This window comes from Rutilus rutilus (genome assembly GCF_951802725.1).
Source record: "Rutilus rutilus genome assembly, chromosome: 1".
Classification (NCBI taxonomy): domain Eukaryota; kingdom Metazoa; phylum Chordata; class Actinopteri; order Cypriniformes; family Leuciscidae; genus Rutilus; species Rutilus rutilus.
In genome coordinates, this window is record NC_140209.1 from 25,432,125 (window position 1) to 25,444,744 (window position 12,620).

Sequence of the window (12,620 nt, forward strand, 5' to 3'; positions counted from 1 at the left end):
GTTTGGTTGAAAAATTATGAAAACCTTTTTTCTTTTAAGAATAGAATAACGCTAGAACTGGGTTTCCCAAACTTGGGTTCACAAACCACGGTTCAATATTTTATTTATTTATTTTTAAATAAAAAGCTTGTTCAGAAAAACAAGACCAGAAAACAAAACCATGTATTATGAATGTAAATTCATGTTGTCAGTAGTAGTTGTTCAGTGCTTGACCAGAGAAGTTAATATGACTTGGTGAACGTAAGTCTCTTGTACGGAAAAATACATAAAAGGAGAGTAAATCACAGTGTTTAAATCCCATGTCTGCCCGTCACAGAGTAACGTCTGTCCGAGAGCCTCACTGTCTGCTGTCATTAGCATCATTCGTGTTAATCTGCTTAGCCACCTGCTCACCGAACGCACGTCACATCCTCCTGTACGGTGCGTGTGCACATGACTTCTGCAGAAGAACAGAAAACAACAGCAGGAGTTTGGAAAAACCCTGCTAACGACTGGCCATCTGTTTTGGACACTCTCCTTGACAGTGAGTGTGAAAGCCCCTGTCAGATGACACACACACTGCAGGAAGTACTCGAGTAAAAAACAGGAAGTGGAGTCTGCGTGTCACAGGAGCACAAAATCGTCCATGCTGGTCCTCTTTTTGACCCGGCCCAGTCTGCCTTTGGTCTCTGTGTGAGGGACTGAGTCTGAGGCGCAGGCGCTGGCGCTCCCCTCCTCATTATGACCCTCCACAAACGTGAAGATGGGGTACTTCTCCCCCGATGAGCTCAGAGCCTGGCCAGGACAGGGAAAACAAGGAGAAAGTTGGAAATCGCAAGGATGAAAACTCATCAGGGGTGAAAAATGTGACAAAGAATATGAGTAATAACAATAAATATAAACGGAGCAATTGCAAGAGGCTCCACACACCGGTGTGGTGTTATTTTTTTCTGTATTTTTATTCTAATTTATTCTAATTATTATTTTAAATATTATTCTTATTTTGTTAATAAATGTAATAGATATTTTATCAAAATTAGATTTATACATTTTATACATCAATAAAGATATATTTTTTGTAATATGCTATTGTACAGTGAAATAAAAAAATCTGTATTTAATAATAATAATAATAATAATTTTGCCTTACAGAACAAAGTAAAATATTATTAAATATTTATTACTTAATTTCGCTTGTAAACATAAACCATAGAACAAGAGCCTAATGCTTTTTTTAAATTAAAAAAAAAAAGTTTCCTCGGTTTCCATATTGTTTTTTTTTATAACTATTAAATATGACTATGTAATAATAATAATAAATAACAATAATAATAATAACAATAACAATAATAATAACAATAATTAATTTACTAATAAAAGTAATAATATTATTGTTTTACAGATTTTTTTAATTATAAAAATGAAATCAAAGAAATATTACTATAGTAATAACACATTGTAGCCTACTGTGAAAAAATCTTTACTTAATTATAACATTAAAAATAATTTTATTATCGGTGTGTTTTCTATGATCTTTTTTGGTCGTAGGCGTATAAAATGAAAGGCTGATATGCTTCAGTTCTGCAGCGCGAGTGTTTTTGTGTGTGTGTGTGTGTGTGTGTGTGTGTGTGTCTCACCTTCGTGACGTCTGAGCACAGAGTCAGGAGATCATCCCTGCTCCGGGCGTAGAAGCCCACCGTGCAGCTCGGGTCCATGCGGCTGAACGACATCTTCCTGACGGACTTACAGTGGAACGACTGCACACACACACACACACACACACACAGACAAACACACAGACATTAATATATGGATTCAATTCTGGATTATAACTGGATTCAATTCAAGTTTACTTGTACTGTGTCTTTATAATAAGCAAGTTTCAAAGCAGCTTCACAGAAAATGCTTCTTTCAATATTACAATCAGGAAGTATTCTTTCTATCTATCTATCTATCTATCTATCTATCTATCTATCTATCTATCTATCTATCTATCTATCTATCTATCTATCTATCTATCTATCTATCTATCTACATACAGTCAAACCAAAATTATTCAGACAACAGATATCATTTTTGATATTTTTTTACTAGTGTGTGCAGGACACTATAGTTCATTTATGTTAGTGAGGATAGCAAAATAAAGTTAACCGTCACATATTATACCCAGAAATTCTTCATACAGTGACTACCAGGAAAATGTATACAAATTTGGGACCAAAAATGATTCAGACACTTTGACCTGACCATGTTTATCTTTAATTGCTAATGCGACCTTTTTACACACAGACTGAACAAAATGAAGCATTGCTGGGTCATTGGTTGAGCTAAATTGGTATTGTCTAATTGTGTTCTTAAATTCAACCTAATTCATGTGTGAGACAGTGTAACAGAAGGATGGACAAAATCTGTGAAATATCAACTGATCTGATAACTCTGAGTTCTTATATTTTATTTTATTTTGCTAAACTATAGTGAATAAACTGTGATAATGTGAGAAATGTTGAAGGTGTCTGAATACATTTTGGTTTGACTGTATATCAATGACACTAAAATAACCCTGATTTCAATCAACAGAAATGTTTATAAATGGTTTTAACTACAATAACCCTGTAGTAACAAGCATTATAAATATATGCACAAGTATAATTTGTTCCTCTTTTTTTTTTTTTTTTAGCTCTATAGATATTTTGAGGACATTTTGAGGGCGACTACATTAATCATCAGACGAACTCTCCTTTGAATATCCGCTCACCTCTAAAGGGAAGTTGTCTTGTTTGACGTCCACAGCAGCCTGACAGTAATGAGGATCCAGATATATCAGCTGATCATCTGCATGGGGCACACAGAAATACACACACACAGATGACGATGAGCGATTCACACACACACATCACACGGGCGTCACATGACTCACCCTGGAATCCCACGAAAAACAGCGAGTGTTTGGGCTTCCCTCCGATGATCCCCACACAGCAGCGCAGCTCCAGCAACCTCTAACACACACACACAGAGGAGAGAACATGAGCTCAGAGCATCACAGCAATCACTGTGTGTTTGTCTGTTTGTGTTTATGTGTGTATGTGAGTGTCTGTGTGCGTGTGTTGTAACGCACCTTGACACAGTGGATGTAAGTGGGATTCAGCACATCTGACCCGAGACGCACAGGCACCAGCAGAACGAGCGACTTCCACCCAGACCTCGCTGACAGATCTGTACGGGACGTCCCGCACAGGTTCAACACGTCTCCAATGTACACTACACACACACACACACAGAGAGATTTACTGTTGAGCTGTGCACAAATATACAATCATAACTGCAGTTTGTAACAAAATATCAGCTACTGCGGTTATTGTTACTACTATAAAAGTGGATCTCATTAAAACTGTCTAAATAGTTTCCTAATAGCAAGTTACTGTAGTTTTATAATAGTAACGATAATTATGGCATATGTGGCAGAAATTATGGTTATCAAGATAATTTTTTTATGCATAAGTTTTCCAAACAGGGGTTCACGAATAACTAAATCATAAAAATGTATTTAAATTTAAAAACTATAATCCTGGTGGAGGATTGTGTTCTCTCGTGAACAGAGAGAAGTTCTGCTTTCAGGAGAGGCTTTCTTACGACAGCCGTTTGATGCTAAAATTATGATCCATTAAATCTGTTGGGATGTTATGAAAGTAGTAGTGAATATCTTCTCCCAAAGGAATATTCAGAGTTATTTTAATTTCAAATGAATGTCTATGGACAGCAGTGGTTCTCAACAGCTTAAACAAATAGTTTTTTCGAAATATCAATGTAAATAAAACAAGAAAATACTAGTTCAGTTTTTCTACTTATTTCACTTTAAACTCATTTCTGTCTGATTATTTGAGAAATTTACTAGCAATTTGTGAGGGAAAGTTTATTCAAAGTAAATCCTACAGCAATTTTCTTTCTGTGAACCTCAAGATGACTTAAAAACTAAGAGAAACCAAGCATTAAAATAAGCTAAAACAACTCAAATTAAAGATATTCAACAAGTGTTGTTTCTTTGAAAAGTGTGATTTCAAAACCTGGAAAAGTACAATGAATTTTATAATTAATATGCATTTTCCTAGTTATGCCAAGCTTGAAAATATTTTATCAGAGAGAATTTGCGAGTAAAAATAGTATTTAAAAAAAACGTATCCCTAATTCATATCCAGTAAATCTTGAACAACTGAATATTGCTGTGTAAAATGGGGAACCTCTGTCAAAGTCATGAACGTTATTTCGCAAAACAATTTACAAACACTCCATTTCTAGGGTCTGAAATGCTGTCAGAGTGATGTCATTGTTATAATGTGTGTGTGAGAATGAGAAGACAGCATTAGCACACACTCGAGTCGCACTGCTAACATGAAGACAGTGTTTGAGCACAGATTCACCTGTGCAGTCCTGCGCCACATACACCGCCAGATTCGACAGCTCCGACGCAGACACGGCCTTCCTGAACACACCAACACACACTTAAAATGACATGCAATTTAACATGAACATTAACACGTGTGCTGCTTCTCTCGTATATAAACACTATTTAAGAGATATTAATGATGCAATACACCGTGAGAGGCCGTGTGTTACAGTGACTCTACTCTTCTTTATAGGGTGATGTTAGGCATAATGCAACGCAGATTTTACCATAGCCAAATAAACAGAATCCAAATAAAATTAAATGGCAGCGATATGATAATAGTTTGGAAGTCCATTTCAAAATCATAATTATGATTAAAAAAGTTGAAATTATGACCAAGTCATAATGACAGAAATACAATACATTATTACATAGAAAGTCATAATTGTAACTTTTTATTTCGTAATTTAGATTTTTTTTAATATCTTTATGATTTAGTATGTAATGACTATTTCATAATTTCAACTTTTTATGTCAATTTTTTTTCTCTCATAATTGACTGACTTATGTCGTAATTCTGGCTTAGTATGTCAGTAGACATTTTTAGGTCATAATCTCAACTTTTTCTCTCATATTTGACTGTAATAATTTCAGTTTAGCATGTCATACTTTTGTCTTTTTATGTCAAATTTAAACTTTTGAATCACATAACTGACTGACTTATGTCATCATTTCAGCTTAGTATGTCATAATAATTTAAACTTTTCATCTCATAAATATGCCTTAACATAATACATTTTTACTTTTTATGTCAATTACAAATTTGCAAATATATTTTTTTTCTTTTCTGGCAGAAATGGGCTTCCATATAATAGACTCCCAATATCCAATTAATAACAGCATAAAAATGGTTAAAACTAAAACTATAACCTTAAAAAACATTTTCGTTACCTGAAATAAAATGATCTTTAACTGAAATAAAATAACAAATAACAAAATAACAACATTTAATTTAATTTTCTCAGTTTTTAGATTAACTTGCTGTACTAAAATAACTAAAACTGAAAACAAATAATAATAATAATAATAATAATAATAATAATAATATAAATGGCAAAACCCCCCACAAAATTAATAAAACTTTAAAATAAAAATAAAAACAGAAAATAACAATAAATTCTAAATATTAATAAAAGCTATAATAGTACATCAATGATATTAAAACAAGCCTGTCAGTTCAAGACTCACTCACTTACTGAAATAAAATAACAAATAACAAGATTAAAAAAAATCAAGTTTCTCTTTTTTATTTAGTTTAACTTGCTAAAATAACTAAAACAGAAATGAATAAAATTAATAAAAAAGACAAAAAACCACAGCTAAATATAACTTTAACCTAAAAATGAAAACAGAATATATGAAAATAACAATAAATTCAAAATACTAATAAAAGCTATAATAGTATATCAGTGATATTCAGAGCTGGAATAAGCAGCATCAGTTCAGACTCAGGGACTTACTGCAGTATGTGCGCGGCGATGGCGGGCCCGTACCAGTCGCCGGCCCGTCTCCCAGAGGCCCGGCCCAACTCCACCAGCCGGTGCAGGCCGAAGGGGGCGCGGGGGTGATCCCCGAACCAGCACACCAGCCTGCGGTGAGCCCTCTCCTCCTGAGACTCACAGTCCAGCGCAGTGCCCAGGCTGAGCCTGCGGGGTTTACCCGAGTCTCGGAGGGACCCGGCCTGTGTGTGAGAGTCCAGCACCTGCAGGTCATCTTTAGTCTGATGATGCGTCGCAGGCCACGTCCAGCCTGAGCAGAGCACACACACACACAGACCAGGGGAACGTTTATATGCATACCGTGCAGGACACACTACTAGTGCACTACTATTTGAAATGCTTTACGTTTCACATACTTAAAAGAAAAGTAGACATTGAGAAGGTGTGTTTGGTTGGACTTATTAGTAGGGATGCATAATATAAGTTAGTGGCCAGTATTTATCTGTATCAGTTACCTATTTAATAACGCATAAAAAAACGACAGCCTATTTTCACATTCCGGGTCAGTTTTGTCAAAAAGTAAATAAATAATAATAATAATAATAATATTATTGTTTCACGTTACCGTTTTACCATGTTATTACTACACTTACCACTTTTTTATTAACTGAATCAAGTTTGAAATTTCAAATAATACTACAGAAAAAAAACATTTGATCAATAATCATGTTAAGTCTAATATATATATGCTGTGTGTGTGTGTGTGTGTGTATATATATATATATACACACACACACACACACACAGCATATATATATTAGATTTAACATGATTATTGATCAAATGTTTTTTGTTAAACGGGTGGCAGCAGAGTAAAATGTGGACTTCAGATTTAGACTATTTTTGCTCGGCACCCCTTTGGGTTCATTTGATACAGTTTATTTGTTATGTCACTTACATTTGTTGTCTGTTTATAGTGTTTATGCATGGATATTTAAACGAAAATAGGGAATAGATTTTAACGGTCTTTTCTCGGAGCGCAGCGAACGCGCCTCACACAGCAACTGCAGGCTCTGACAAACACACATAACAGCAAATTATACTTCTGCTTAATGTGTCTCTTTTTACAACAAAACTGTGAATTCTGCCGGTATTCAGACAGTTGTTTTTCGAGAATGTTGCACTCCTGTTTGTCATTGTGCACGAAACTTCACGCCAATAAGTCATCAGAAATATTTGCTGACTTGTGCGCGTCTCAAGCACCCTCTTTACATTCGTCCTAATGCCTGTTAGTTGTCCGTGGATTTGACCATATTTGGCGTTAAAAATGGAAACGTCTTTAGACATCGATTCAATGAACACTTATGTCTCAAAAATCGAACAGGATTTTTTCACAAAAGTGACAGCCCTAGTTCTAGTGTGTGAGATATGGGAAAATGTATTTTAAAAGTATTGTTTAGACAAATCTAACTTAAAACCCACAAAAAAAAAGAGGCTCAATGACTTTTATAAAAATATTTGAGAAAAAAAATCCCCCATATATTATGGATAAAGCCACAACTGATATCCAGATCAATGATGGTCTGATTGAAAATATAGCTATATATAGTGTGTACCGGCAGGCATGATGTGCAGGATCAGTCCCTGAGCTAACAGCATCTGTGCGCTGCGTAGCATGCATCCCCATCCCGCGTCAGAGCCGAGGGCCGAGCCGTCCAGCGGCGGGAAGCCTCTCCTGTAGGTCATCCACAGCAGCGAGGAGAACGCCCGCCGGAAACACTCTCGCTCTCCTGAGAGGAGAAACACACACACACACACACACACTCAAAGCCTGCGCCACTCAGAGTAACGGCGCATCATCACAGTCCTCTGCGCTCACCAGAGTAGCTCAGCTGATAGGACTGTCCCAGCAGACACACAGGACTCCTCTTACTGAGACGCGGCTTGCCCTTCAGAGACCAGCCTGCACAGAAACACAGATGTGTGAGTGAGTGAGTGAGTGAGTGAGTGAGTGAGTGAGTGAGTGAGTGAGTGAGTGAGTGTGTGTGTGAAGATGACATCTGCGGTTAGAGCTCAACTTTCAAATCTGGGTTTAGCGAAATGGGTAATTTAGTGAGAGAGGAAGATAAAGGTCAGCTATCTTCTGATATAAAAACATACATTACCATCCAAAAGTGTGGGGTCAGGAAGATTAATACTTTTATTCAGCAAGGACACATTCAATTTATTAAAAGTGACAGTAAAGATATTTATAATGTTACAAAACATTTCTATTTTAAATAAATGCTGGTCTTTCGAAATTTATAAATCAAAGAATACTGATTTTTTTTTTTTTTTTATCACATTAAAGTACAGTAAAGACATGAAACACAAAATGTATCACAGTTTCCACAAAAGTATTATTCAGTGCAATGGTTTTTAACATTGATAATCATCATAAATGTTTCTTGAGCATCAAATCATCATATTATACTGATTTCTGAAGGATCATGTGACACTGAAGACTGGAGTAATGATGCTGAGAATTCAGCTTTGATCACAGGAATAAATTATATTTTAACATATATTCACATAGAAAACAGATATTTTAAATTGTAATAATATGTCACTGTTTTCTTACTGTATTTCTGATCAAATAAATGCAGCCTTGGTGACAAGAGACTTCTTTCAAAAACATTACAAAATATTACAGACTCAAAACTTTTGACTAATAGTGTATATGCTAAAAGTAACATTAATAATATATTTACCGTGAAAAACACAAAATTATATTACATTTAATCGGGCCAACAAAGAGTAAAAGAATTGCCTCAATATAAAAAAAAATAGTAACATTACTATCATGTTCTCCTGAATATTATGGAGGAATTATCTTAGCTGTCAGAACTAACAAGCTAATTCAATCAAATTAATATCTTACTTACATTATAAGACATGAAACTAGTGAAATCCTTTTTAATAAAACATACTGCCCCTCTGAGAAGCCGAGATTAATCTTCAGCTAGATATTTTAATAAGATAATGTTTTTAAAAATACACTTATAGTTTATTAAGCGGGATTATCAATAACGTGTTTGTGTCAGTCATTTATGTAAATTATTTAACCAACAACCTACAGATCAAATAAGTTTAAATTCAATGAAATAAAAATGCTGGACAAACACTGGCCATCAAAAAAACACGTTTATAAAAAAAATGGTTGTAAAAATTGCTACACAATATCTTCACTTCTCCACACACCTCCATATCTGACGTTATTCCAGGCAGAAACGAGTTTGGTTTTGAGTTTGGGCTTCTCCTTGGACTGCTGGACGTGTCCGTCGACATCAGCGCTGAGATCCAGCAAGCCCGGGTTCGACGGGTTCGACAGGTGGACCACCTCGAAGGACGCCAGATCATCTGCGGCCTCCATCACTCACATCCATGACCCTGTTGCCATGACATCCAGAGAATCTGAATCCCAGCCGTCCAATCAGAGGAGGGATGAGGGGTTACGGGTGATGCTGTACGGGTGATGCTGTACGAGTGATGCTGTGGGACAGTGAGAGAACAAAAGTAACTTTACTGAGCTCTGTTCAGGACTTTCTCAGGGAAACACTGAAACATGTGACTGAAGGAATCCTACAAATGTGTCAAAGCAAAAGTTAAGCCACATTAATATCACTAAACTCTAAACACACACACACACAAAAAAAAAAAATCCAAAAGTTATTTGATAATAAGTGTTTAGATAACTTTTTTTTTTTTTTAAGTTAATATAAATGATTCCGGTTTATCTGCCCTTTAAAGATGGTATTGAGAGACATAAGTTACTCTGATATTTCCCATGGAACTGAATGTACATATTCATAGTAGGCTATAGTACATCATCATACTGTACTACACTGGCATATGTAAAAAAAAAAAAAAAAAGGTATTGTCATCGTACCATGTTCAAATGTACAGTATTTAGGAGGATAACAGCACATTTCAGATGTGAGAGTCACTTCATACGTTTGATGTTGATGGTTTGTTGAGTTGACCGGAAACAATGTTGCGTTTATATGCATCGATTCGGCTTTCGGGTCATTTCTTTCACGAAAGGAAGCACATTTTAAATATTTGATCAAATACTTACCTTAAATCTGTTTTGACTGTCATGTCATTGTAAATATCGGAGGATTTCTGCTGGAATGGAAACTTTCCGCATTACAAACACGCCGCGACGCCACTCGGATTCACTGCCTGTTTATTTTCTCCGCCTCTTCCCTACTTCACTTGGCAACGAAACTCGTATCTGTCCTCTGATTGGCTGTCTGGTACTTTAACGCTCTCTGATTGGTAATTTTAGAAAGTAATAAGCAGGGGCAGTTTTAGAAATGACCTAAACACCCAAACATCTACCCTTCTTTTACTGTCTATGACACTTACACACATATCCGAATAATTAGATTTGATCGCAAGATCAAGAAGTGTTTGATCTGCTTTGTGTTTGATATTTGTCTCCAAGTGCATCATTTCCATTCAAAATAATTTTGATAAATTCCACGTATCACTTTATTCTAAAAAAGCCTATTTAGTTTGAATTTTTTTTTAGTACATTCAAATAATTTATTTAGTTTTCATTTATTTATTATTACTTATTCAAATATTTTTATTGCAATAAAAAAAAAAAATCCAATATTCAGCATGTAGTTGTCATTATTAATGTTGTGATGCAATAGCGCCTCACAGTGTTCACTCCATTATTACAATACAACATATAGCCTACACATCATACATGAAAGATTTCCCTTTCTCGCTCTCTCTCTCTCTTTTTTTTTTAACAAACATTACTAGAAAATTAGTACAACATAATTTAACAATGACAAGAAACTTATGTTGCTCAGGACTATATATTGTCACTGTATTAATCCCAGTACCTCTTAGGTTTAGGACTATACAGTCACTACCAGGCACTCTGATCCCAAATCTTGACTTTCTCTCATTACTCATTGTGTGAAATTGATCATTTCTCACTGGTAAATTCTTGGCATTCACAGACGCTGAACAACTTGCACTGGCATTAAAGGGACACCAGGCAACTTTTTCGTGTTAATAAATCATCTTCTTAAAGGGATACTCCACTTTTTTCGGAAATATGCTCATTTTACAACTCCCCCAGAGTTAAACAGTTGAGTTTTACCGTTTTAGAATCCATTCAGCCGAACTCCGGGTCTGACGGTACCACTTTTAGCATAGCTTAGCACAGATCATTGATTCTGATGAGTCCAGTAGCATTTCTTTCAAAATGACCAAAGAGTTTCAATATTTTTCCTATTTAAAACTTGACTCTTCTGTAGTTAAACCGTGTACTAAGATCGACGGAAAATGAAAAGTTGCGATTTTCTAAGCCTATATGGCTAGGAACTACTCTCATTCCGGCGTAATAATCAAGGAACTGTGCGGCTGTACCATGAGTGCAGCAGGCGTAATGATATGACGCTGCGCCTGAAAATAGTCCCCAGCTCGGTAACTTCTTCCAACGTGACCGGGACTAAGTTTGTCTAACCTATTAGACCTATTTTCAGGCGCTGCGTCATATCATTACGCCTGCTGCACCCATGGTACGGCCGCACAGTTCCTTGATTATTACGCCGGAATGAGAGTAGTTCCTAGCCATATAGGCTTAGAAAATCGCAACTTTTCATTTTCCGTCGATCTTAGTACACGGTTTAACTACAGAAGAGTCAAGTTTTAAATAGGAAAAATATTGAAACTCTTTGGTCATTTTGAAAGAAATGCTACTGGACTCATCAGAATCAATGATCTGTGCTAAGCTATGCTAAAAGTGGTACCGTCAGACCCGGAGTTCGGCTGAATGGATTCTAAAACGGTAAAACTCAACTGTTTAACTCTGGGGGAGTTGTAAAATGAGCTTATTTCCGAAAAAAGTGGAGTATCCCTTTAAGTCGGTATATGGTTAACTGACTCATTACAGGGCGAATGAAGACTCTCTCACCCGCAAATACTGCCTGTAGGAAGAATTTCCCGCTTGCAAGTTCGGTGTATCCTACCCGCGTCCTTCAGTCTCGCAAAGTCTCACAAAGTCTCAAACATCGCGAGAAGCAGGATCAGTTTACGGCAAGCATCCCCAGCACAGAGGCAGGCTAACGAAATTCGGCTAGTGATTGTTGATAATGGCAGAGCCGGGGAAGAAGCAGCGAAAACCCTTGACAGAAGAATTAAAAAAAAGGAAAAGAGCTTCAGACCGAGCGAGGGCTCGCACACGTATCAACATTGGTCAAGCTTTTTCAGAATGGCGAGAGCTGAAAGACAGAGAAGGCTCCAAGTCCTCGCATTCTTGCTTTTGCGCTTGCCTACACTTTTATTTTATGTCACTAAGTCAACGCGTCGGATAATAGGCAATAAACATGTTGCACATATCATGATCGAGCTAGAATAAACGTTCTGATGTTTTCTTAGACAAGCAAAGGTATTTTACCAGTCATTACCGTCATTATACCAGATGAACTTTTAGGCCTTGCTAATATAACTTTAGACAAATATTAGCCTCCGATATATATATATTTTTTTATGCTCATGTCCACTCTCCCAAAAAAACAAAACACGAAAGCAGTAGTTCGCCTCGTTCATATCGTTCGTTCCCGGTAAAAATACTAGTATGCATGACAACACAATAAAAAATAAATAAAAAACTCGCCATCAGTTGTGAAGAAAATATTACTTTATATACCTCGGTAGACATAACTGGTTTTGAAATAGCCGGTTCCTCTGCTCAG

General features: G+C 36.1%; 1 protein-coding gene across 2 annotated transcripts; it reads right to left on the bottom strand.

Annotated features, from left to right (window-relative positions):
* Positions 1–86: 86 nt before the first annotated feature.
* Positions 87–10,090, bottom strand: atg4db (autophagy related 4D, cysteine peptidase b). 2 transcript variants are annotated; one of them, XM_084387670.1, is made up of 11 exons: positions 9,977–10,090; positions 9,100–9,390; positions 7,739–7,822; positions 7,476–7,649; positions 5,881–6,169; positions 4,395–4,456; positions 3,095–3,237; positions 2,897–2,975; positions 2,735–2,811; positions 1,617–1,736; positions 87–774 (listed from the first exon to the last, which is right to left on the bottom strand). In XM_084387670.1, exons 2-11 carry the CDS (start codon positions 9,269–9,271, stop codon positions 604–606), a joined length of 1,371 nt encoding a protein of 456 aa, XP_084243796.1. In that variant the 5' UTR covers positions 9,272–9,390; positions 9,977–10,090; the 3' UTR covers positions 87–603. The 2 variants fall into 2 exon arrangements, with proteins under 2 accessions (XP_084243796.1, XP_084243797.1); XM_084387671.1 differs by having other exon boundaries at positions 9,100–9,376; positions 9,977–10,084.
* Positions 10,091–12,620: the final 2,530 nt, after the last annotated feature.

Excerpts from the sequence above, each read along its gene's own strand:
- atg4db (XM_084387670.1), bottom strand. The coding sequence starts at position 9,271 with ATGGAGGCCGCAGATGATCTGGCGTCCTTCGAGGTGGTCCACCTGTCG. Across the intron at positions 7,650-7,738 it reads CTATCAGCTGAGCTACTCTG|GAGAGCGAGAGTGTTTCCGG; the intron begins GTGAGCGCAGAG and ends TTCTCCTCTCAG. Across the intron at positions 4,457-5,880 it reads ATCGCCGCGCACATACTGCA|GAAGGCCGTGTCTGCGTCGG; the intron begins GTAAGTCCCTGA and ends TGGTGTGTTCAG.